This window comes from Conger conger, chromosome 8 (assembly GCF_963514075.1).
Source record: "Conger conger chromosome 8, fConCon1.1, whole genome shotgun sequence".
In the NCBI taxonomy this organism is placed as follows: domain Eukaryota; kingdom Metazoa; phylum Chordata; class Actinopteri; order Anguilliformes; family Congridae; genus Conger; species Conger conger.
The window spans coordinates 31,132,901-31,160,792 of NC_083767.1; the positions used below are offsets into that span (position 1 = coordinate 31,132,901).

General features: G+C 42.2%; 1 protein-coding gene across 1 annotated transcript in view; it reads left to right on the forward strand.

The window, feature by feature from the left end:
* The first annotated feature begins 14,203 nt into the window (after positions 1 to 14,203).
* The window catches only part of tbc1d10c (TBC1 domain family, member 10C), a 63,263-nt gene continuing 49,574 nt past the window's right edge, over positions 14,204 to 27,892 (forward strand). Inside the window, exons 1-2 of the mRNA XM_061250867.1 lie at positions 14,204 to 14,320; positions 14,789 to 14,933. Coding sequence (XP_061106851.1) covers positions 14,794 to 14,933 — 140 coding nt within the window. The 5' untranslated portion in view covers positions 14,204 to 14,320; positions 14,789 to 14,793. The remainder of the gene's footprint in view (positions 14,321 to 14,788; positions 14,934 to 27,892) is intronic.

The following is a 27,892-nucleotide window of genomic DNA, read 5'->3' on the forward strand; positions in this document are numbered from 1 at the left end:
CATCCATCCATCTTAACCTGCTTATCCTGAACAGGGTCGCAGGGGGGCTGGAGCCTATCCCAGCATACATTGGGCAAAAGGCAGGAATACACCCTGGACAGGTCACCAGTCCATTGCAGGGCAAACACACCATTCACTCACACACTCATACCCATGGGCAATTTAGACTGTGGGAGGAAACCGGAGTACCTGGAGGAAACCCACTCCACACAGTGAGGTCCTGGCCGACCGGAATTCAAACCCAGGACCTCCTTGCTGTGAGGCGGCAGTGCTACCCACTGCACCATCCGTGCCGCCCATAAGTACATTAACCAACATTGAATTAGGGAAAAATTCTGGAAATCAACATGAATATTGTGATTAAAATATCAGTTTAACCTTAAATTAACGTGTTGTGGACTCTAAGTGTCCGTATGTGGAATTTTTCATGTGATAAAATAACTGTTTTATGAATGCACATTTTACCAGCATTCCATCAATGATAAATGCTGTACCTCGACAGCACCAAAAGCAAGCTAATTTCACAGAACATTCCATTGTTTACATTCATGGGGTTCAAAACTGCTGACCTAACAATGGCTTTTATTGGCTGAATTTATGTGGTCATACAAGGCAGTTGGTGCCAGTTTGAATCTCAGAATTCTGACCGATAGCCAGGTCAATATTTTTGCTGGACACCTCTCATATCCCGCCTTCAAACTTCTGTTTGGCGAATAGCTTAAATGGATTTTTGATAATAGACAGGTTGCGCTGCTTCACTCACAGTGGCCAAGAGAAATCAATGATGATTCACAAAATATATAGCAAATATTTCAATCGATTCTATAGTGGGACTTTTATCATTTATGGGCAGTGCTGTTGACCATAATCAAATGCTTTCATTTATATCGTTCTAATGACCAAGAGCCGTTAAAAAGCTAATTTTATGGGTTTGTGCGGGTTTGTGCTATTTGCTTATGGTAGCTACATCTTATATGGGCACCAGTAAAGCCTTAGAACACACAAGCCTTGTAAGTTTTATTACCACTGCTGTGAAATAAAAAAGTGGACAAATTACTAGGGGTGAGCCGAGTATTTGTTTCAGGCAAGTACTCATAACGATTATTGATTTTTTTACGAATACGAATGCTGTACGAGTAATTGGATTCATTATCCGTGATCTGAGGATTGGCCTGCTTTATTTAGTTTTTACATTGGCTGCAGTAGCTGTACATCAGTGATGAATGTTAAAGTGAAACATAAAGTTAACACTACTTCATAATAGGCCAGTTCCTCCTGGTTCCTCCCCCTTTAGATTAGTAAAAATGGCTGCCTGCTGCTATAAATAAAGACCAGCTACAGCTGATACAAATGACGGTAATCAAACTCGGGAATGGGACGATAACGTTCCCGCAGTAAAACCAGCTCCCAGGCAATAGTACAAACCCTGACAGGCTCCCCCCCCCCCCCCCCCCCGACCCCAGACGACCCCTCCTAGTCCACAAGATACCATGAAGTGGGGAGCGAGCTTCCGCGATTCCACCCTCAGTGGAAGGTCACGTGTGGAAAGACAAACGCGTTGGCCTACCTGATACGAAGGTGCCACCCAGCTACGTCTGTCCGTGAATGCCTTCTGGGTAGCCCCGGCACATAATAGGGCGGTGCTATTTTCCACGTGGTGCAACAATGCCGCACAAAAGCCTCTGCCAAGGGAACCCCTACCTCTCTCTCCTGGTCAGGGAAAAGAGGAGGCGCATAGCCAAATTGAGCTTCAAAAGGTGAAAGGTCGGTGGAGGCATTGACCAAGGTGTTCTAGGCATACTCAGCCCATGGCAACTGCCTACTCCAGGTCTTAGGGTTATCAGTGACCAGGCAGCGGAGGCTAACCTCCATGGACTGGTTTGTGCGTCTGTCCGTTAGTCTGGGGGTGAAAACTGGAAGACAGATGACAGTTTACAGAACCCTAACAGTTTACAGAAGGCTTTCCAGAACCTAGACACAAACTGCGGAGCGCGGTTTGACACCACATCCAGGGAAATGCACTTTTAGGACATGGATGACCACTAGCCGTGCCACCTCCGATCCCAAAGGTAGCTTGGTCATAGGAATGTGTCGTGTCTAGGAAACGACAGAGTCCAAATCTTCAATTTGTCAAAAAACATCTTCGCGAGGGAAAAGACGACACCAGGCAGCAAGATCTTCAGGAAAATCAGACTTTATTAGCACACGTGCATAAAGCCGGATCAGCTCTCCAGAACTGAACCCCGACTGGCATTTGTACACCCATTTTATACACAGTTACTCCACCTACAACTCCTCCTCAAACCTCATTCTGGCAAATCACCCACACTTTTCTTATCGTAACTCCTCCCAACGCTCCTCCCACAACGTCATTGTGGCAAATTGCCAACGGTCCTTATGCTCTGCCAACTCTGTACAAAGTTCAGGGCATTCTGCCATTCTGAAGTGTCCTCACTTCACCCCGCACCTGCTCTTGGCAAACTATAACATAAAGTTCTGGATGCCCTCCCTCTAACACGTCATCCATACACGTCACTCTGTATCTTTCGCTTTTATAAGACGAACTAAGCAGCAGTAATCATTGAAAATATACAGACAAACTAAACATTTCATTAATATTCACTTCTAATATACTTTTCTAATCTACAGACATACTAAACATTTGATTAATTATTCTCTTCTAAGGGAGTAAATGTACGTAGCATTCTTTGCTCTCATTTCGACAGTTTTCACTGTGGTTTCTTGCGTTTTCATAAGCTCAGCTATAATTAATGTTCTAGGTCAAATAGATACACTCCTGGCATAAAACATCGAGAGTCCTGGAGAAATCAGCTGTACAGTCATATCTCGCTCTGCCCGTGTCCTTGACAGTTTGGTCTACACAGTTCACGACGGGGCCCCCCCCTGCCAGCTGGCTGGGCTCACTGTGTAATCCTAGCACAATTTAGCAGTTAATCAGTTTGAAACTATACAGGGTACATATCATACTTTAATACAGATATATTGATAAACTTTTAGCACACATCTTCGAGAGTTTTGGAGGAACCAGCCTGCTCACTAAGGCGGAGTCTGATTTTGACTTGTGATTGGTTATCATGCTTTTAGGAGGGAGATCTTTCGTTCTGTGAATTTTCCCCTACAAATGAACTGAGCCGCTTTAGAAAACCGATCTACTACCACCAAGATGCCGGTGTAGCCATCCGATGGTGGGATACCGGTCACAAAGTCCATGTAGATATGACTTCATAGATAGCTAGGCACCGGCAATGGGCACAGCAACCCCGCCGGTGAACACCGGGAGTCTTTGCAGCGGGCGCAGACTGTGCAGGCGCCGATAAACTCCCAAACATCAATGATCATTCCGGGCCACCAAAATCGTCTACCCAGGAAATCAAGAGTGCGCCGAATCCCTCAATGTCCCGTGAGCTCGGAGAAATGGGCCCATTGTAAGACCCGCGGTCTAGCCTTAACAGGGATGAATAACTGAATACAATCCCAAGCGTTACTTTCAGTACTTCAGTACTTGTAGTAGTTAAAGAAAAGTTAAGGAGGAGTGTCGTGTCTAGGAAACAAGAGTCAAAATCTCTAATTTGTCGAAAAACACCTTCACGAGGGAAAAGACACCACGGCAGCAAGCTTTTCAGGAAAATCTGACTTTATTTAGCACAAGTGCATAAAGCCGGACCAGTTTTTTCATAAACATAGCCCTGGACTGTCATTTTTACACCCATTTTATACAGTTAAAACATCATTGTGGCCAATCACCCACACTGTTCTTATCTTAACTCCTAAAACATCAGCTGACTTGGCAGCGCTACCTTCTCGGTTCTGAAACCATGGTGGCGAATCGCCCTATTGATTTCCTAAAAAATAAAGGATCTTATTACAGACATCTTGCTTTTTAACAAAATGGAATCATTAACATAGGAATCATGTAAAACATTACGCTAAACATGGTGCTATTCACTATATAGTGCTTTCCGGAACTTTCTACGACCTATAGATCATTTTTGGTACTTTCCACTTCATTTGAATTATTTTACTCAACTTTAGATTACACATGGGTCACTTATGCACTTCTAACACAAACTTATCAGCAGTAAATCATTGAAAATATACAGACATACTAAACATTTGATTAACATTCTCTTCTAAGTGAGTAAATGTACGTTGCATTCTTTGCATTCTTTGTTTTCTTGCGTTTTCATAAGCTCAGCTGTAATTAATATTCTAGGTTCATTTGATTGGATAACAAGCAGCGTACATGTGATATATTGATTATAAGCCACTTACATATAGATACACTTCTGGCATGAATCATTAAGAGTTTTGGAGAAACCAGCTGGACAGGCAATTTAGCAGTTTGAAACTATACAGGGTACATATCATACTTTAATATGGATATATTGATACACTTTTAGCATACATCGTCGAGAGTTTTGGAAGAACCAGCCTGCTCACTAAGGTGGAGTCTGATTTTGACTTGTGATTGTTTATCATGCTTTTAGGAGGGAGATCATTTGTTCTGTGAGTTTTCCCCGACAGGAGGTGAAGAGCATTAAGATTAACAAAGAAGAACTGCTGTGTTAGAATAAAGATATTGCTGATGCCTTAAATGGCTACTTTGTTGAAAGCTTTACCAGGGAGGAGGTTACAAATAGCCATATTCAATACTCTTATGTCTTGGCCGATATTGAGATATTGGATAAAGAAATACTAAATAAATCACATAAACCAAAGACAAATGAGGCAGCAGGCCCCGATGGCATAATCCCAAGGGTACTCATAGAGTTAAGTGAGATCATTTTTAAACCACTGGCAAGTATTTTCAGACTCTGAAGAAGTATGCCTTTAGAAACTGGAGAAATACCAGATGACTGGAAATAAGGTAATATAATACCAATATAAAAGAAGGGTAGGCGATGCCTGACAAAACTTTTGGTATTCTTTGAGGAAGCTACCAAGTGTTTTGATGTTAGCAGAACTTGATATTGTATATTTAGATTTCCAAAAAGCATTTCATAAGGTACCGCATGACAAACTTATGATCAAGATGAGGAATCACAGGAGCCAATTCAGAGTGGGTTCGGAACTAGCTACGGCATAGAACACAAAGAGTAGTAGTAGGAGGGACCTTATCCAAGCAGGGAATTGTGGGAAGTGGAGTCTCCATGAGGTCACGTGCTGGGGCCACTGCTCTTCCTCATTTACATAAATGACCTTGAAAGAGGCATTGAAAGTAATTTAGTTAAATTTGCAGATGATACAAATCTAGGAGGTTTAGCTAACAGTTTGGAATCTACTAAAGTTGGCAGAAACCTGGCAAATGACACAAAGTGATGGCTGCTCCAAACCAGCAGTCTGTGAGCTAGTACTTTCGAGCCCGGTTTGAACTGTGTGAGGCACTTGAGGTCTGGGCGTAGGCCAGCTTGCATCAAAACAGAGTTTAAATCTAGTCCCAAGAAGGTTACATTTGTTACAAAGTTTCACTATGGTATGGAGAGAGGTTGCTCTTGGCAAGGTTTACTCGGAAACCAAGAGACGACAGGTGTGATAGGACATGCTGAGTGTCTTACACAACTCTGACTTTCGTGCTGCTGATTAGCCAATCGTGTAAGTCAGTCTCAATAAGCTCTCTGGGTGTTGAAGGTATGGGAGCAGGAACTGGTGCCCTGCCCAAATGTGACGGGCATGTCATCGTTCTCTGATTCAGGGGGCCTCTCCCTCCAGTATTGAGGTGCCAAAGAGGGAAAGGGGGAGGCCCAACATGTCCAGGTCAGACTGGTAGTAGAAATATCTGCCAAACGCCATTAATGTAATGTAATGGCATGGTGTTTGTCTTGACATGCAACATGAATTGTGGGACCTTCTCCAGTAGCAGCGTGTAGTTGAAGACCTCCAGAGAACTTAAGTATACTGTGTTTCTGTGTTTTTCACGAGTGAGCATTAGGTATTAAGGAAACCTTGTTAGTCTATCAGCTGTTGTAGATTTGTTTGTCAAATTGCCGTGTTAGTTACACCAGGTGTGTCGCATTTTGTTATTAGTTAGCGAATCTAGTGTGTTTTTCACCAGCCGCCGGCAGTTTCGCTCGCTTCTGTTATTCTGATTAGGTGATCAGAATCAGTTAGATACTTTGGATCGCTAGTTTGCATAGGTCATTAGCAGTTTATATAGGCGTGCTCAGAGCGACGCTCCCTCCCATTTGGAATGGTATGGTGTGTCAGCACCCCATTGCAGTCTGCTCTCTCCCCTTCAGAATGCGCTTCCAGCGACGTGGCCCTCCACGGCAACGGAACCCCACCAACCTCTGCTACAGCTCACTGTGACCCCCTGTGACAACTTCACAGTTGCAGGGGGGCTATGGAACTGCCAATCTGCCACACGGAAGGCTAACTTCATTGCTGGCAATGCCTCCCTCCTGTCTCTACAGTTCCTTGCCCTCACCAAGACCTGGATTACACCAGAGAATACCGCCAACCCCGCTGCCCCCTCATCCTCCTTCTCCTTCTCACACACCCCCCGGCCCTCTGGCCGTGGAGGTGGCACTGGCTTGCTGATCTCCCCTTCCTGGAAATTCTCTGCTTTTTCCCTCACTGACCTATCCCTATCCACCTTTGAATGCCACGCTGTCTCAATTGCTCACCTTGTTAAACTTTATATTGTCGTTGTTTATCGTCCTCCAGGTGCCCTGGGAAGTTTCCTTGATGAGCTTGACACTCTACTCAGCTCGTTCCCCGAGGATGGCACCCCACTTATCCTCCTGGGAGATTTCAACATCCACCTGGATGTCTCCCAGTCTGCTGCCTTCTTACCACTACTTCATTCCTTTGACCTCTCTCTGCAGCACTCTCCCCCAGGCTGGAAACCTTCTCAACCTGATCTTTCTGAGGAACTGCTCCTCTTCTAACCCCACTGTTACCCCTATGTCCGATCACCACTTCATTTCCTTCTCCATCCCCCTAGCTCCTCTGCCTCCCTCCCCTTCTCTCACCCCCACTGTTTCTGTCCGATGTAACCTCTGCTCTCTATCACCCTCCTCCCTTGCCCCCAGAGTCACCGCTTCTCTCCCTCCTCTTGAATCCTTCTCTGAACTACCCACTGACTCTGCATCTTCCACCCTGCTTTCCTCTCTCTCCTCAGCCCTTGACTCTCTCTGTCCTCTTGTCTCCCGGCCTGCTTGATCCTCCCCTCCCAGCCCATGGGTTTCTTTTTTTTATAAAGATATTTTTTAGGCCTTTTTCAGCTTTATATATATTTATATATATAGTATAGAGAGACAGGAAGAATGGGAGCGAGAGAGAGGGGAAGACATGCGACAAATGACAGACGGTCGGATTCGAACCGCCAACGTCGTGGCTCGCAATGAGCATGCGGTCAGTGCTCTACAGGCTGCGCCACTGAGACACCCAGCCCATGGGTTTCTGACCTTCTACGTTCCTCCAGGCCCAGCCTACGTGCAGTTGAGAGGAAGTGGAGGAAATAAAAAGACCCATCGGACCTGTCTTCCTACCAGTCTCTCCTGGCGGAATTCTCCTCCGCTATCACCACTGCCAAAAGAAATTACTTCCAAACAAAAATCCAGAATTCCACTTCTAACCCCCGTCAACTGTTTTCCATTTTCTCCTCTCTCCTCAGCACACCTCCCCCACCATCTCAGTCCTCCCTCACTGCTGATGATTTGCTGTATTTTTTGACGAGAAGGTTGCAGACATCTGCAGCACCTTCGCGACCACCAAAACCTCTGTGCCTGCCTCCCTTTCTGTGCCTGCCCCCTGTTTCTCCTCTTTCTGTCCCCTTACAGATGCTGATGTGTCTCACCTCCTGCTCTCCCACCGCCCTACTACTTGTGCCCTGGACCCCATCCCCTCAAACCTCCTTCAGGCAATCACGCCTGACATCCTTCCGTTTGTCACCTCCCTTGTTAACTCCTCTCTGTCCTCTGGCTGCTTTCCTTCATCATTCAAGAGGGCCTACGTCACCCCACTCCTAAAGAAACCCACTCTAGACCCCTCCTGCATTCAAAACTACCGTCCAGTATCTCTCCTTCCTTTTCTATCCAAATCCATTGAACGAGCTGCCTCCAACCAACTCTCTTCCTTCCTCTCACAGAATAACCTGCTGGACCCCCACCAGTCTGGCTTCAGACCTGGCCACTCGACCGAGAGACCGCACGCCTCTCCGTCAATGAGTCCCTTCAGGCTGCACGAGCAACCTTTCTCTCCTCTGTCCTGATCCTTCTTGACCTCTCTGCGGCGTTCGACACGGTCAACCACTCCATCCTCTTAGCCTCCCTGGCATCTACAGGGATTTGTGGCACAGCCTTAGAGTGGATTAAATCTTATCTCTCTGGCCGGTCCTCCCAGGTGTCCTGGGCTGGAAGAGTGTCAACCCCTCGCCCCCTTGTTATAGGAGTCCCCCAGGGCTCAGTCCTCGGACCCCTCCTCTTCTCCATTTACACAAGATCCCTTGGCCCCGTTATCTCTGCTCATGGCATCTCATATCATTGTTATGCTGATGACACCCAATTCTTTCTCTCCTTTCCCCCATCAGACACACAGGTCTCTACCTGTATCTCCGCCTGCCTGAGAAACATCCAGAGGTTAATGGGCAACCACCATCTAAAGCTCAACCCAGGTAAGACGGAGGTATTCTTCATCCCTGCTCTAACCTCTCCCTGCTCTAATTTCTCCATTTCACTCGGGGATACCACAGTGACCTCATCCCCTAGTGCAAGAAACCTTGGAGTGGTGATGGACAACAGGCTGTCCTTCTCCGCGAACATTGCTACAGTGACCCGGGTGTGCAGGTTCTTCCTGTACAACATCTGGAGAATCCGACCCTTTCTCACCACCTACTCCACTCAGCTCCTTGTTCAAGCAATGGTCCTGTCCCGCCTGGACTATTGCAATTCTCTGCTGGCTGGCCTTCCAGCATCTGCCATCAGACCCCTACAATTGATTCAGAATGCTGCAGCCCGTCTGGTATTCAATGGTCCCAGACATTCACATGTCACCCCCCTGCTCAGCAACCTCCACTGGCTGCCTGTTATGGCTCGCATCAAATTTAAAACTTTGGTGCTCGCATACCAGGCAGTTAAGGGATCAGCCCCTGTATATATTCAATCCCTTATCAAGACCTATACACCAACAAGACCCCTCCGTTCTGCCACTTCGTGCCGTCTGGCACCTCCCCCTCGCCACACCTGCACTTCACGGTGGTGGAATGTCAGAACAGCAGAGTCTCTGACCTCCTTCAAGTGCAGACTGAAGACTCATCTCTTCAGGCTACACCTTTCCCTCCCTAACTCACCACCATGATTAACCTTAGACTGTAATGGCACTTATGTATAGATTGTATAGATATTGTTGTTTTTTTATTGGCTGTTGTGTTGTTGTACTCAGGGTATTCTAGCTGCCAACTGTGGTATGCTAGTTTGGAAGTTGATTGTACTCTTCAAGGGTTCTGATTATCTGTATGTTTACACTAGGACTCGGAACTGTACTGTCCTCTCAGGTCCTCTTCGCACTTATACTTGTGTTTGATTTGCACTTTGTTGTACGTCGCTCTGGATAAGAGCATCAGCTAAATGCCATGTAATTTAATGTAATGTAACCTTCTATACACAGGTGCGTGCCTTTGTAAACTATGTTCAATCAATTCAATTTGCCACAGGTGGACTCCAATCAAATTCTAGACACATCTCAGGATAATGAACCTGACCATAGCAGAGGGTCTGAATACTTATGTAAATGTGAGTTTTCAGTTTCAGATTTTTTATAGATTTACAAAAACATGTTTTCACACTTTGTCATTATGGATGATTGAGTGTAGATTGATGTGCAAAAATAGCAATTTTATCAATTCAAAATTAAATCTACAACAAAATAAAGTGCAAAAAGTGAAGGGGTCTGAATACTTTCTGTGGCCACTGCATATGTTTTATTAATGATTCAATGGAATCAACCAAAGTCTTATATTGGTCAAATTAAAAATAATGTTTGATTTTATTTACAATAATTTTTCCAGGCGGCAATCATTTTGACACCTATGGTTTTCAGAAAAAAATAGATTACTTATAAAAAAAATATTGAAACATGAGAGTAAATGTATTGCAATAAAAGTATATTAATCAATGTTTAAAGTGAAATGTTTGCATTTGCTGTAAGCAAATTGATCAGCCCTAATTCTAACATCAGCCTGTTCTCCATCAAGGTATCAGCACAGATGTATAATGCCTCACCATCTTTGAGAGGTTTAAATCTTAAACAATGCACTCTAAAGTGTATTGGAACTTTTGGATATTAAAGTTAGAGGCAATATAATTATTTTGCGCTTTTCTAAAGCATGCTTTATTTCCAACATGTCCATGTGTCCTATTTAAGACCACATTTCTTGTTTCACTCTTTCAACAAACAGTGTTGGTATGTAGCATATCATTTTTTAATTAGAGTGATCAATTGATAGAGCCTGCATTAGTGTTTAGAGTGTATATTGCTATGATCTCATTCATATATGCCTTCTGTATGTCATTCTGGATAAAAGTGTAGAAGCAGATGTGTAGCCTACAGTATGTACAGAAATATTTGGACAAATATTTGACAAAGTTATTCTTATTTTAGCTGTCTTCCACAGGATATTGAAGTTAAGTAAATAATGAATATGAACTCAAAGTGCAGACTGACAGCTTTAATTTGATGGTATTTCAGAGCTGGGGACTTCAGACTTGAAACTTGTACTCAAATCAGACTCGAGTCATGAAAATAAGGACTTGCAACTTGACTTGGACTGACTGCAGTAAGGCTTGACTTGACTTGAGACTTGACTGCTTTGAGACTCGCGTTGAATGACTTCCGACTTGACTCGGACTATTGGGGACCAAATTATGTGCATCTTAGACAACAGGACAAACAACAAAATCTTAAGTTTTGTGTTCATTGGCTTGAACGAATAATTCAACTTCCCATGTTTGCTTTTTGGAGTAGACACGGCAGGGCATTACAGATTTTAAACATTTCTGCGAAAAGAGAAAATGCTAATTAATAGCTTTACCCAGCATTGACAGATTGATGCTAACATAACATTAGACTGTCAGCTTGATGAAGGTAACGTTAACTAATTGTAACTCCATACAGAGACACAGTTTGGAGTTAGCTCAGCGATGGGTAGGATCAAAATACCATGTCATAAAAGTTATTGTTACACATCAGTGGAGGCTGGTGACTTCCAGAATTGAGGAGGCCATTTTTTTCCGCTTGCTCACTTCACTCGCGATGGAATGTTCCCAGTTCTCTTATCTGTCTTTGTGCTGGCCAAAGGCATACTATTTGGAGTGTAAGCTACAGTCAGAAAGTTCTGGCTGATGAAATTCATTGTGCAGAGCTTAGCCTTGTGCCTTCCTGAAGAAATGACATTGCTGTAAGTCTATGAGCCTGCCTGATAATTAAGCTGAGAAATGACATTTGGATGTAATATAAATGCCAAGTGAACATGTGTAAAAGGCAGGAATTTTAATTATGTAGTTAAAAACAATTTTGTTTAGCTTACATTTTTCATTCTTCTACAGCTTCAACATGTAATCACCAATTTAATCAAGTTTAGCATATAAAAAAGATAAGAACACTTTCTTTATCATATGTAGTTTTATTCAATATATTTAATATAAAATATGTAAAAATATGGTTCCAGTTGGCTTTATCTAACGTTAACGTTATCCACTAGAGGGCAGCACTCTATTCGTATTTAGAGTGAATTTCCTCACAGAGCAACAATTCAGTAATTTGATATGGAAGATTATTAAATTGACTTGTAATAAAACGAAATGGACTACATTAAAAATAAAACTGAGACGGGTGCGTGGGGGTTGGACCCAAAATGCACGACTCAGAAACAATAGTAATATAAAGACCCCTCAGGGCTTTGTTCGGGACGAATCCCAGGAGAGTAGTCAACACCAGCAAAGTCCATACACGTAGATCCAGCCAAACAAAAAGTAAACAAACAAAAAGCACGGTGCCGAGGGAAGAGGCAAACTCGTAGTCGGTAGCAGGAGAGCTGTCAGCGGGGCAGATGAACAGGCGGACGGCAGGCAGAGGCGTAGTCGTGGGCGAAGCGGGAGTCGAAACCATGAAACAATCAGCGGGGCAAAAGTACAAAAACGGTAGGCGGGGACGTAGTCAAGAAACAAACGAAGGTCACAAAACAGAAATCAATAATCAATAGTCGATGACGGGCTTGGATCGTAACGTGTAATCAAAACAGTAAATGCTCAAGAGTTGCGTGGAAACCAGAGGCAGACAATTTCGCAGTGAACAGTTGCGCGACTGGGCTATAAATGCAGGTGTAGACAGGTGTAGACAATTAGTTAGAGCGTAGCAAGGAAATGGAAAACAGGTGCGATGGATGACAAGTTTAACAAGGAGATTAGTAATCGTTAGTAATAAACCTATCCTGCCCTAGCATTAGTAAATTAGTAAATGACATGCACGAGAAACGTAAGGTAACATGAACACATGATTAGTTTGTTAGTCTCTACCCAATCCTGATCTAGCGTTAGTAGTTTTAGTAAATAGACAAATAGAAACAATTAGGAAGTGAATGACAGAAGGAGAGGGAGAGAAAAGGCGGAACGCAAGGTTTGCGGAAAAACATGTAAAAGTGTATGCATAAACCGTGACCAGTTAACGTAACAATAAACATAAATCAAAACATGACACAACGCGAAACTAAGACGATAACCACTAAACATAACCAGGAATATAATCGTATGAAAACATAACTAGACATGACAAGAAAATAAATCGTAACGAGACATAACTAAACATGACAAGAAAATAAATCGTAACGAAACACAACTAAACAACATGACGAACCTAGACAACATAATACATGATAAGACACTACGTGACTAAGACAACATAAATAAACATAAATCAACATAAAACATGGCGAGACAGACCTGAAACGTGACAGAAACTGTTCAATAAATCCCAAATGGTGTCTAACATGACCTATTGAATGTCATTCTCACTCCCTAGTATCTGGAATCTGCATATCTCCAGCCCAAGATCTCAAATTGCGCTAGAATCTCGCCGACTTCCGAGGTAGTTTTAAGCAAAAGTGTTTGGCCAAATGAGCTATAAACTCCAGGGATGATAGCCAGGGTGTGTTCTCTAAATTTCCTGAAAAGCACAAGTTGATAGGACACTCGTAGCCACTATGGCGAGTGTTTGTTTGACTGAAGTGACTAGCGAATTCTCAAAATGGCTTCTGTGTTGAATAGGAAAGGAAAGGATAGTTGATTCCAAATGAACCAGTAGCATGTGATTGGACGAACAAAATGTCAATCTTTCAGCCCTGGACACAATGCATGGTGAGGCCAGGCCTCCGTTGCCCACCCATTTTCAGTGATCTGGCCAATCACATATTGGCATGAAAAAAAATGCATTACATTGACTTCTATGAGAATCTCATTTCCTAGGGGAGGCCTGGCCTCCCTTAATGCAAACTGATAGGGAAATCTGGCCTGTTGCTTTACAATTGCAATATTGGGTTTTAGCCATGGGAAAATTTAGATTTATGAACAAAACTAAAATAATATGAATATAAAAAATAAAAAATATGTTTTTTGTTAAAATAAATAAATAAAATAAATATATTTATTGTTTTTTTTTAATCTCTCTCTTCTCTCAAATTATTGGGGAGGCCAGGCCTCCTCCACCTCTATGGAGGAGCCTCCACTGTTACACATGTTTCTCGACTTGGCTGACCAGTTCTCTTTTTTTAGAAAGCCAGTTAGCCGATCACTTGTCTAACACACTATGGTACACTTCAGAGACAAGTCAAAATTAGCTGCTTGACTGTATGTTCACTGTTTATGGAAAATAACTGGCTGATGAAATATCGAAGGCAACATTAGTGGCTGTGAAAACTGAGACTGTGTAATGAATCTTAAAAAAATCTAAAAAAACTTTTCCATGATACTCAATTTTTTTGAGATGCACCTGTAGATTATTATCTGTGTTGATTATATGCAGCCTTTTTTATTTTTCTCAAGGGTGTTGATAAGTCTGGAGCACACTATATATGCATTATATATTTTACCATGGGCATAAACTAGTGCACACATGCACAGATGCATGCACGCGCGCGTGCACGTACACGTACACACACCCACATACACACACACACACACACGACATGCAAGAAACGTCTTGGCGGAAGTTTGCCTTGCCAGCAATCTTTGCTTTCTTTTCTTTACCAGAATTAGTGCTCCAGCAAACCTCACACTAAACAAACTGACAGAAGAAACTACAATCTGAGGTATTTTCGATTTGACATTTTCATTTTTGACATTGATAGTTTGAGAAGTAGAGTAAAAAATGGAGATGGGCGTAAATAGAAAAATTGACTCATAGACCACATTACTAAAGTAACATTGGACACATAATGTGTGTCCATTTTTAATGATGATATTCTCCACCCTAATACATAAAAGCGGTGGTGTATTACAGGTTTGTTTGTAGCCAGATGATTGAAAGGATTTTGGTGAAAAACAAAGGGAAATGAGTGAGCAGCATCCGTGGCTGTGTGGTTCTTCATCAATAAGCACCAGCGATGGCACCAGGGTCCAGAATCCAGATATTTACATTTAAGGATAATGAGACACAGTGCAGGAAATATGCGACTAGGTTATCACAAGCTTAACAAAGTAAGGGGGTGTTTTTGAAGTAAGTGAGATACTCTCCTGTTAGTTCTGATCATGAGTCTCTCTCTCACTCTCACTCTCAGTCGAGATGGAGCCTACATTGACCGTGGTTGACCCAAATAACGAAGACTGTTCCAGCTCTGATAACAGGTCACTGCTGAGCATCGGAGTGCCTGCCATGGAGACAGACCGTTTTGGGTTCATACTGGGCACTGGCTCTCCTGTTGGGTCAGTATCTAAGCAAAGTGTGGCATTAACCTAAGTCAGTCAGGCAGGCTGTCTAAGGGTTACCTCTGTAGCTCCCTCCTGCTCAACATCCTGGCTTGCTGTCACAGGCACATATGCACTGTCAGAGTGTGGTTTTCCTGTTTCCTGTTTTCTGTGTGTGTGTGTGTGTGTGTGTGTGTGTGTGTGTGTGTGTGTGTGTGTGTGTGTGTGTGAAATGTACAACATATTATAACCTGATTATTTGCATTTCTTTATGTATTTATTTTTAAGAAAATGGCAATATTCATTGTGTGTGATAGAATGGAAAAACATTTAAAAAAGTGTATAAGACACTTACATTTTATTTTCTGTTGGCTTGCAGTTTAGCACACTAGAATGTGTTATCTTTATAAGTAAAGAAAATACCTAAAACTTTCATAATTTCACTTAATTATGACCTGTATTCATTTGTAAAAAAAAAATATTGATGGGGGCCGATGGCTTGCCCAAAGGCAATTCCATTCCTGGGCAGTGATGACTGCACATTTTTGTTCCTTCCAATTACCTACTCACTTTCAGTAGCTAACTGTAACTATAACTAATGTGATTGCTTCAGGAGTTGTTTGTTACCAGATTCAAAAATTAGTGAGCTGTAGAATCTTAAGATTTTACTAGTGTAACCCTTATGACCATTACAACCTAATACGATTTTGTTCACTATCAAATAGTGGCACTTTATCACCAAATTGTATCTTTTTTTTTTTACCAGTTCCAAACATCCAGATAAAGCACCCAAATTAACCCCTTTTTTTCATGGCGTGGTATAAAAGTTCATGGTGCAATTTTATACTTCGCTGCATTTCGAAAAATCCACATACTACACAAAATGTCCTTTTCACAGCAAGGGTCCAGCAAACCAAATGCATAATAATGCAATTCTAAAAACGTGCAAGAAACATTGATAGAATGTCCATTGTTTACTGAGAATTTCTCTGGAGGAATTATTGTTGTCTGTTTTGCAGTTGCATAATTCTACAAAAGTACTGTAGACAATAGCATTCCTATATATGTTTTGTATAGGTTCTCTGAAACATGATGAGCCCATGTACGTGGTTCTCTGACTAGTATCGGTAATGCAGGTAATGCAAACTGATTGCGCACCTGATTGCCTCTGATAGACACCTTATCCTGAGTCTAGCCAAACTAGCCAAACTAACTAGCCAAAATTGGAACCAGCGGATTCTTGGCTGCCTAAGTTGGTCTTCGTTTATTTTCATTCCCTGCCGACATGAGGAAATTCTCTGGCCAGTCACAAGTGGGATTCTCTGCAGGTCAGCAGCTCTTTCGCCTGCGCCAAGGGACCAGTTAGACTCCACTGATTTCAATACCATTGCCCTCTGTGACTTGTTTTATAACGGGCTGTCTGAGAGAATAAGTGCGGGATTTGATTTAGTTGATCTATCTCAGACTCTGGAAGGGCTTATCGATTTGACCATCTGAGTTGAGACTCAGCTGAATTGGTTGCAAGTTTGGTCATGCTCCGTCAGCCTAGTCTCAGCGCCATGTTCCAGCATTCAGTCTACTGCTTAGCCCCAGACCCAGCTCCCAAAACTACGGCTGGTCCAGCTTCCTGTCCTGTCCAGGGTCCAGTCTACTGTTTCATTACAGATCCAGACCTCAGGTCCTGTCCGCCCCCACAGACCCGGTCCCCAATGTCGCTCCTGTGCCAGCGTAGGTTTGGAAGGGTAATATTCTATTTCAAATCAGTCTCATTTCATTATTTAAATTTAGCTACATTATTAATAACGGACTCAATAGTAACGAATGAATAAATCAAAAGTCATACAGTTGAATTAATAATATTAATTAAACTTATATGAATTGGATTTTTATGTAAGTAGGCTAAAATATAGTTCTTGAATAGCTAGTTGGCTTAGTTCAGTGTTGGAACAACATTGAGACAGACAACCGGTCACAATAAAAGGGTATTTATTGAACACAAACTTTAATTATAAACACAGTTAAATAAAAAAAGTTATGTGTCGAAGAGGAAAGTAAGATGGAGGACAAAGGAATGTGAGGGAATGAGGGAAGGAGACAAAGGAAGAGAGGAAGAGCGCGTGCACGTGAGTACACGTGGCGGGCGAAGAGGATGGGGAAAGGAATTCGTAGACGATATAGCTTGGGCCTTACAATGGTGGACTATGGTTATAGCATGTAATGGCATGTAATGGCATGTATACCTAGTTGAAATTGAGTAGTCAGAGATAAATTCATGTGATCACCGCAACAAGGGTACTTATGCCTTGGGAAGCTTTTTCACGGATTTGCGGTATTTAATTAAATTAATTCCGAAAAATTAGTTGACCTCATTTTAAAATAGTTTCACTGACTATAAGGCTGGAGAGCCATAGGCTATTCTCTAGTGGTTAGTTGGAAGGAAAAGAGAGTGTAGAATGTAATTGTGAGCTCATGTGCTTTTAGATAATAATGCGTCAGTTTCAACAACAAGTTACACAAACAAATAATTTAGTAGCTATAATGGATGACAAAAATAACAAGACTAATGCCCAGATGGGCAGTATATTAACCCAGTCTCAAAACAGCTGATCCGCGGTCCGACCGTTGTCGGCGGGAAAGTCTCTTGTCCGGAGAGTCTGGGATGCTCCAGGGAATGAACGCTGTCCAGGTACCGTTGTCCCGGGGGAAGGGCGTCTCTGGCGGGACCAGGGAAATCCGTCTGGCCAGACCAGGGGAAGGCATCGTCGACTCATGCGTGGATGAGTTGAAAGAGAGGCCAGTCGTCTTCTGGCTCCAAAGTTGATTAAAACCGCACAAGGTATGTGCGATCTCTGATAAAATATCAGGTCCTTGCAAGTATTCGCGAGATATAATTTCAGAACTAGCCGGCCCAATGAATAGAACCGTTATCAGGGGTTCAAAAACAAAGGGAATGTTCTAAAATTAATTCGGTGGGAGGTCTCTTTTGGAACGAACAGCACGGGGTGGCCATAGGTTAGAAAGAGACCGTTAGATTCGGGCCTGAGGCTTTTGTAAGGTCCAGCAGTTGGGTACTTCTGGCTGTTACTGTATTGGTTAAATGTCCATTAAAATTACAGTGGTAGGCGGCGTGGACTACGTCATCAATGACATAGACAAAGGCGTTTCCCTGTTTGAAAAAGTACTTACGTTGGCCCCAACATCAGCGTCCAGCATGACCTGAGGTCCATCTCCAGCTTCATCCCCAGTTCCGTCTTGGACTCTGCAGCCCAGTCCTGCTTCTCCGGGATCAGTCAACAGTTTCGCTCCAGTTCTGGTTTCCAGTACCGCCCCAGAACCACGCTCCAACTCGGTCACAGACACATTCCCCAGCACCCCGTTAAAATCTGTTTCCTGGGCTGCCCCAGGCCCAGTTTCCAGTGCCCCCTAGTCTGTTGCCCCAGACCCAATGTCATGGCTTATTCTCGCATTGCTGCCCAAATTGCACTCCAGACAAGGGATCACTGAAACTCTGTATACTATTGCTTATTATCCAAGCAAAGACTACATATGTAATCATAAACCATACCAGTTTGTTATCGGTAGCAACAAGCAAATTAGCTGTAGTCAGCTTGACAAATTTACAAATGTCCTCTTACAATAAAATATAGGCAATACGAACATCGTCGCGATTGCACAAGCGTTGTGCTTCAGGTGGATATTTGTAAACTCAGGAAGCTAACTAGCAATAGCTAATAGCTGGTATTGTTTTTTAACTAGATAAACAATAGTATACAGAGTTTCAGTGATCGCTTGTCTGGAGTGCAATTTGGGCCGCTACAGGTTAGTTTTATCTCTTTACGTGGTCAATCATCCGTGCTTAGCTAAAACTTTGTTTATCTCAAACTGTAAGTTACAGTTGCATCATTTGTGGTGGACTATCATATCTTAGTTATATAGCCAGCTAGTTACGTAAGTAACTTGCTTGCTCACAATATAGTTGGTTAGTTAAAGTGAAAACTATATAAATAGTGTTGTGTAGCACACCAAAGTGAACATTCATAAAGTCACCTGTTTGGTGAATATTTTCTTACGATAACAATACAATAAGACGGCAGGCTCTGTTGCATTTGTCACTGTCAGCTTTCCAAAACACTGCACGAGAGCACTAAACTGTAATATAACGCTTTATATTATGCGTTATATTCATAGACTGTGGGAAACTTAAACAGTGTTGTGGTCTGAGGTTGTTTGTTGTTGCAATTCCTCTCTTGACCATTGTGAGTCCGAAATGACTTATTGTACCTTTAAGTTATTTGTGTTTGGGGTCATTGTGTTGCTGCATGATGAAGTTCCTCCCAATTAGTTTGGACGCATTTCTTTATAAGTTAACAGACAGAATGTTTTGGTAGACTTCTGAATTCCTGCCGCTATCATCATGAGTTACATCATCAATAAAGACTAGTGAGCCCACTCCAGAAGCAGACGTACTAGCCAGAGTCATGACACTTCCTCCACTGTGTTTAATGGATGAGCTTGCATGTTTTGGATCACCACGCATTGGCCTTTCCATTACTTTGGTAGGGGTTAATCTTGGTCCCATCAGTCCATAAAACTTTGTTCCAGAACTTGGTGTGGTATAGCCTCTATATTGCTGCTCTCTAAGTTTTCTTCGAACAGTTAATTGAGATACCTTCACCACTGCCCTGTGGATACTGTTTGTGATGTCACTGACTGATGTTTTGGGGTGTTTCTTCACGGCTGTCACAATGTTTCTGTCATCAACTGCTGTTGGTTTTCTTAGTCGACCTGTTCAATGTCTGTTGCTCATTACGCCAGCTGTTTCTTTTTTTAGGACATTCCAAATTGTACAAGACATCCCCAATGCTCGTGCAATTGATTTGATTGATTTGCCCTCTTTACTAAGCTTCAAAATGGTTTACTTTTCTCCCAATGACAGCTCTCTGGTCTTCATGTTGGTTTATTTTTTCTAACACAAATGCAGTCTTCACAGGCAAAACCCAAGGCTAAAACCAAGAGTAGATATTCAGAACTATTTTTTTTTTTTTTTAAGATATTTTTTAGGCCTTTTTCAGCTTTATTGGACTGTATATAGTATAGAGAGACAGGAAGAATGGGAGCGAGAGAGATGGGAAGACATGCGACAAATGTCAGACGGTCGCATTCGAACCGCCGACGTCGCGGCTCGCAATGAGCATGCGGTCAGTGCTCTACAGGCTGCGCCACCGAGACACCCCAGAACTATTTATTTAACGAATCAATCTAACAAGACACATCTGGGCAACAAGAAACACCTGTCAGTCACATGTACCAATACTTCCCCCCCAAAAAATTGGGTGGTTTGATACATAGGTGATATGTTCTAGGTTGTTTAACAAATATAGATAAAAACACCAGGAAATAAAAGCTGAAATTCAATCTCATGTACATCGTTTCACCTCAAACTCAACTGTCTTCAGTGTATAGAAAAAACAAAGGAATACTTTTGGAGGGGACTGTATGTCTGTGAAGAGCTTCTAACCTAGCTTCTTTCGTGAGTATTGCATTAGCGGCAGTTATTGTCTTAGCCAATTCCATTACGAGAACAGCATAGCCTACAACAAAATGCACTTATGCGCTTCATCATCTCTGTACATACAGTTTTTAATTAGCTGATGCTGCATTGTCATGAGGTCACTATCATCAGGTTTGGTATCAATACCATTTTCCAATATGATTTGCCTGTGTAATAGCCAATTTCATCGATCACATATGCTGAAAAGTATAAGAGATCACAAATGTCAGTTTTGATGAGACCACTTTGTTTGATGTGATCCAAAAATACTTTTCTCAGTGTTATTTGCAATCTGTGAATGCGGGTGTTTTTCCCACATGCATAAATGCATGCATACTCTTCAAGGGTTCTGAATTTCTGTATGTTTACACTAGGACACGGAACTGTACTGTCCTCTCTGGTCCACTTTTGCACTTGTTCTTGTGTTTGATTTGCACTTTGTTGTACGTCGCTCTGGATAAGAGCGTCTGCTAAATGCCACGTAATGTAATGTAATGTAAATTAAACATCATCTCAGCAGTATGGAAACTTTTATTTGGCATGTGACCAAAGACACACAACTGAGCATGTATTGCTGAGAGAAAATACTTCTTGGTTCTGATATGCTCCCCATTGGATACTATTAGAGATACCACTTTTTCACTTACCGATGCTGATACCGATAACGCAGCTTTGGCCATCTATCGATACTGATATCAATCCGATACTTTGTTTTACTCTTGAACAAATAATTAAATATATGGAAGCACTTTGCTCATGATGGCCAATTAGCCATCTAAATCATCTCAGTCAAATGGAGAACAAATACTGTCCCAGTATATAGCCCAGAACCACTGTTGGTTCATTAAAGACTGCCATCTTTTATTCAAACACAAAAAAAACTGGTACTGCAGTACTTAAAACAACCACCAGCTTTATTTGTATTTATCTATTTATTTTTAAAACTTTTTTTTTTTTTTTGCAACCCTCCCCCCCCACTTTGGAAGACAGAATTATCTTTTAATTTCAAGTGCAAATACATTGCATTAGATGAAGCCGCTCCATACCTACCCTTATACCATAATACAAAGATGGACAGAGACACAGGGTTAGACAAGAGGGATATCAGAAGGTGTTGGGGGGGTTAGACAAGAGGGATATCAGAAGGGGGGGGGATCAGGAGGGAGGACTATGGTATAGTTTGAAAAGGTGTGTTTTTAGTCTGCATGAAATAGGGGGAGGGATTCTGTTGTCCTGACAGTGGTAGGCAAGTCATTCCACCACTGAGGAACCAGAACGGAAAATATGCATGAACATGCAGCTCGACCGCCAGGCGCTCGTAGTGAGGGAACCATAAGGCGACCAGAGCTGGCAGACCGGAGTGGTCTTGCTGGGGAGTAGGGAGTGATTAAGGATTGTATGAAAAGTGGGGCAGTCCCCTTAGCAGCCTGAAATGCCAACAAAAGGGCTTTGAAGCGGATGCAAGGAGCAATAGGAAGCCAGTGGAGGCCAATGAGGAGTGGGCGGACATGAGCCGACCTGGGCTGACTGGTGATCAAGATTCTTGGCCGTATGGGAGGAGGATACTACAAAGTCCTCAACAATCAGTGAGAGGTCGATTGTCAGAGAGGACTTGAGGGATGAAGAGAAGCTCAGTCTTGGCAAGGTTAAGCTTCAGGTGGTGGGAAGTCACCCACACAGAGATATCAGCCAAGCAGGTCTTTGTGGTGACCTGGTTATTGGGGGGGGAGGAAAGAAAGAGTTGAGTGTCATCGGCGTAAGAATGGTAAGAAAAGCCATGGGAAGAGATAACAGAACCAAGAGACATGGTGTATAGAGAGAAGAGGAGAGGACCAAGAACTGAGCCCTGCGGGAGGGGGTGAGGGTCAGAGACTGAGCCCCTCCAAGTCACCCTCCAAGTCACCTGGTAGGTACATGACAAGATATTATAAAACCCAGCAGATGGATGGACAAACAGACGGACAGACAGATACATAATCATGACAGGACATGATAAGACCAAGCATTGCATATAAGAGGTTGTATAAAGATTAAAGGGGTTTGTTTATGTTCTGATGTAGGAGATATGTAAGATGATGAAAGGAAGAGAATAAGATTATGGCGAGGGTTTTCTAATGTGTGTGTGTGTGCTGGTGGGATTAGTTAACAGGCAAGTCTAATGAGATGATGAAGGAGCCCAAAACTGTTTGGTGCAGTTTGGTGCTGGAGTGTAATTTGTTCCATGGACAGGTCTTCTTTAAGGAGGTTTCACCATTGTGTGATGTTTAATGCATTTCTAGTTTTCCAGTTTAGGAGGATAGTTTTCTTGGTGACAGTTAAGGCGATAAGTATAGGTTTTGAATTTTGTATTGGTGGTTCTATAACTGAGAGATCTCCGAGTAGGCAGAGGGATGGAGACACTGGAATGCTGCAGGTCAAAAGGCTCGGCAGGTGGAGTGGAGGTAATTATCTGGTGTGTTTAGGGTGCAGTCTGAGCATGCATCAAGAGTCTTATACATCTTGTGCTGAGTGATATGTGCTCTGTGGATTACCTTGTACTGTATTAGTTGTAAGTTAGTCATTATGAAGGTGTTCCTGCAGATTTGTGTCCAGAATTCTGTTTTGTCGGTAAATGACAAGTCTTTTCCTCATGCTTTCATTGGAATGGAAATTGGAGATGAAGTCTATGGTGGATATTAGTTTATATAATATTTTGTTGGAGGAATTGTGAAGAGGTAATTAATTTTGGGTAATATGAGCATCTGTACAGTAGCTATTATGCCAATTAATGAGGGGTAGCTGCAGCATTCCAGTCATCACCATATATGGGTAGAATAGTTGATTAGTCGGAAATGTTGGAGAATTAATTAATGAGCTTGATGGTTTCTTGTAGAGAGCATAGAGGCTAATCTTGTGGTGAGTGTTGAGGGTTTGGATTCGCTTGATGTTGTTTTTTTGACATATTGCAGCAGTGAGGGGTTTGATGAGAACAAAAAGCGATGATCCGTTACAACTCTGTAACAACTGTGGCCATTGGTGAACTATACAGAATTCTTATCCAGTGAATGAACGATTCTCAGAAAGTTAATTTGTGTAGTGTTCCAAATATTTTTACTTTATCAAATGCTTTTTCTCCATTTGTTTTGTTTTGATATATGAATTAAATTGAATGATCTGTGCATGATATTTGATGAGTGTCAGCCTTTGATGAATCCGGTTTGATCAGGATGGATTAGTGATGAGTTAACGGTTTCCATTCTGGTGGCTAGTGCTTTACTGATCATTTTTAGATCTGTGTTGATGAGTGATAGGGGGCGGTAGCTGGAGCACAGAGTCTTTATCAGGTTTCAGTAGTACTAAGCTGAAGGCTGTGTTCATGTACAGAGGAATTGTTGAGTTATGTTTAATAATAAGGACCATTCTAAAAAACCACGGTGAGATTGTATTCTGAAAATGAATATAGAACTTCCAGGATAACCATCAGGTCCTGGAGTTTTATTGTTTGGCATCTTATCAATTCATTAGGTGTTAATGGTGTGTCAAATTCATCTGCTTGTTCTTTATTAAGTTGGGGCAATTCTATGTTATTGAGGAAGGTGTTAATATCTATTGAGTCAAGTTCCTTCTCGGGGATGTATAATTTGCTGTAAAATTCACGTCAAAATGTGTCATTTATTTTTTTGGGTGTTTGCATGGTCTTACCTATGGAGTTCTTTATGACTGATATCATTTGTTTCTCTTTTTTTGAATTGGTTTGTCAGATTTGTCCTGATTTGTTATTGTGTTCAAAATTATCATGTCTTTGTATCAGAAATTGGGTTTTTTTTGTTTATGATATTGTTTAGCTGTGCTTTAGTCTCGGTTAGTTCTTTCTGGGCTTGCTCTGTGGGGTTTTTAGCAAAAGTGTCATTCAGTGCTTTGATTTTTTGTTCGACTGATGGTCGAACCTGAGATTCAGGAGGAGCAATGTGGCTTCCGTCCTGGTCGTGGAAGAGTGGACCAGCTCTTTACCTTGGCGGGGTTGCTGGCGGGGTCACGGGAGTTTGCCCATCGACCGTGTCCCCTGGGGAACCCTGTGGGGGGTACTGTGGGAGTATGGGGTACTGGGGCCATTGTTACGAGCCATCTGGGCCCTGTATAACCTGTAGAGCTGTGTCTGCATCCTCGGCACAAAGTCAAGCATGTTTCCAGTGGGTGTGGGACTCCGCCAAGGTTGCCCCTTGTCACCAGTCCTGTCCGTGATATTCACGGACAGGACCTCAAGGCGCAGCTCAGGTGAGGAGAGTGTCCGGTTGGTGACCTCAGAATTGCGCCTCTGCTTTTTGCGGACAATGTGGTTCTGCTGGCTTCATCGGACCGTGACCTTCAGCACACACTGGAGCGGTTTGCAGCCGAGTGTGAAGCGGCCGGGATGAGAGTCAGTACCTCCAAGTCTGAGGCCATGGTTCTCTGCCGGAAAACAGTGGATTGCTTCCTTCCAGGAATGAGCCACTGCCCCAAGTGAAGGAGTTCAAGTATCTTGGGGTCTTGTTCACGAGTGAGGGTAAAAGGGAGCATGAGATCGACAGGCTGATTGGTGCAGCATCAGGAGTAATGCTGGCGTTGTGCGGACCGTCATGGTTAAGAGGGAGCTGAGCCGGAAGGCAAAGCTCTCGATTTACGAGTCGATCTACGTCCCAACCCTCACCTATGGTCATGAGCTTTGGGTAGTGACCAAAAGAACGAGATTGCGGATACAAGCGGTCGAAATGAGCTTCCTCCGTAGGGTGGCTGGGCTCAGCCTTAGAGATAGGGTGAGGAGCTCAGACATCCGGAGGGAGCCCGGAGTAGAGCAGCTGCTCCTTTACATCGAAAGGAGCCAATTGAAGTGGTTCAGGCATCTGATCAGGCTGCCTCCCAGGCACCTCCCTTTGTAGGTTTTTCGGGCATGTCCAACTGGGCAGAGACCCCAACGTAGACCCAGAACCCGCTGGAGAGATTATATATCTCTCCTGGCCTGGGAACGCCTCGGGATCCCCCAGGAGGAGCTGGAATGCGTTGCTGGGGAGAGGGATGCCTGGAATACCCTGCTTAACCTACTGCCACTCCAGATAAGCAGGTGATAATGGATGGATGGAATTGAGGATCTTTAAGCAAAGAAGTGTTTGAGTTGTTTGGTGTTGAAATTAAATGATACAGGGGCATGATCACTTAGTATGATGGAATGAATTTTGGAATTTGAAATATCAGTTATAATTCAGTTACTGGTGAGAAAAAATTAAAGTGTAAAAATTCTCTGATAGATGGATTTTTCAGTCACCAACTGTCACTGGGAGCATGTCTATGTTCCCACAGCTCTATGTTCAGTTGACTTCACACTCAGCAGGCTGCTTGCATGGGACCTGAAGAAATCCAGTGTATGTTTGTGCAATTTAGACACAGTACACGTTCAATTACCTATAAGTTTTTAATGAACAAGCAAACAAGTGAAATAAGAAAAAAAAAATACACTATTTATGCAGTTCACTTAAAACTGGAAAGGGCTCTACATCAGTACTTTTCAACCTTTTATGTGCCAGGAACAGGCATCTGCAAGTGCTGTCCTTTAAGGACTATTTTGACATCTAAATATATAAAGTTCAGTTTACACGATCAATAATAAACATTTAATTTTGAAAAAAAATTTAATCTTAGAAATGTGGGAACATAGGGCTGTGGGAACATAGGGATGACCCCCTGTCACCAAAGCCAAAATCACTTTTGTATTGTTTTAATGTTTCTGTGGTGGATGATCTATCTAGGGTGGGATTAATAACTGTATTGCAGTCACCTCCAATTATGATGGTAGAATCGGATAAGCTGGATAGTGAATCAAAGAATGAATGGAAGAAAGCAGGGTCATCATTATTGGGTCCGTATTTGTTTGGAATAGTTAAGTTGTTGTTGTTAATGGAGGTGTTGATGATAACATATTGCCCTTCAGGATCAGAGCTGGTAGTATTATGGATAAATTGACACACCTCTTTTCTTAGAATTGAAAGTTGATTAAATTGTGGGAGTTTCAATTTCAGATTTTTGGATTCTGTTAAGTTAGTTGTTACTTGTAATTTGATCTGGTGATCTCTCATTTTTGTTCTCTTTGCCTGTGAACTAATCCCACAGATGTTCCAGGTCACAAACTTGAGTGAAGACATTGATAGGGTTTAGGATCCGTTTTACAGATATTTGTTGTTTGTGTAAGTTTGTGTGTGTTAGCAACCAACAGCTTCAAAGGTACAATAGGAGGGGAATTGCAACAACAGATAACCTCAAACCACAACACTGTTTATGCTTCCCACAGTCTATGAATATAACACGTAATATAAATCGATATACAGTTCAGTGTTCTCGTGCACTGTTTTGGAAAGCTGATACACACACGCAACAGAGCCTGCCGTCTTTTCGTAGTGTTCTAGTAAGAAAATGTTCGCTGAACAGGTGTCTTTCTGAGATCTTGACTTTGGTGTGCTACACAACACTATTTATAGTTTTCACTTTAGCTAAGCAACTATATTGTGAGCAAGCAAATTATTTGGCTGCATAACTAGCTGGCTATATAACTAAGACATGATAGTCTACCACAAACGATGCAACTGAAACTTAAGAGTTTAGCGATTACTAGTTAGCTTCCCGAATGTACAAATATCCACCTGAAGCACAACGCTTGTGCAATCGCTACTATGTTTGTATTGCCTATATTTTATCGTAAGTGGATATTTGTAAATCCTTCAAGCTGACGATAGCTAATTTGCTTGTTACTACCGATAACAAACTGGTATTGTTTTATAACTAGATATGTAGTCTTCACTTGGATAATAAGTAATAGCTAGTACACAGAGTTTCAGTGATTGCTTATCTGCAGTCCAATTTGGGCAGCGACACAAACAATCAGAATAAGGTCCCAGAATGCCATTGGCTGTGGCAGTTGGAACCATTTTTCAATGGTTTTTGACCTTTAATTGCTGTACAGCTGTATAATGTTTTGATACATTTGACAGCCCGACAAATGTACACTTTGAAACCTGAATTTAAGGACTATAAACACAGGCAGAGAGTGAGTCAACATGTCAGTGAGCCTTTTTCAATGCCTTTCAATGAAGGGTTTTACAATGGGCTTGTAACAATGTTTTAACACAAAAATCATACCTATTGTACCTTTAAAGTTAAAACAATTTAAACAGTAGCATTCAGCATTGTAAAAAAACTAATAAAAACAGTGCAGCTATGTGCAAATCACAATAATGAAAACTAAATGGCACTGTAAAACATAACTTAAATACATATTTATAACATTCCGAATAAGTAACATTAACAAATAGAGTTTAAGTTGTCTGTGCTGACAGAGCTGCTTTATTTGTAACAATTGTAAAAATAAAATAAAAAAATCACTAACTCTCTGCAGTCAGCCTTATTCTTGTTTCATCAATAA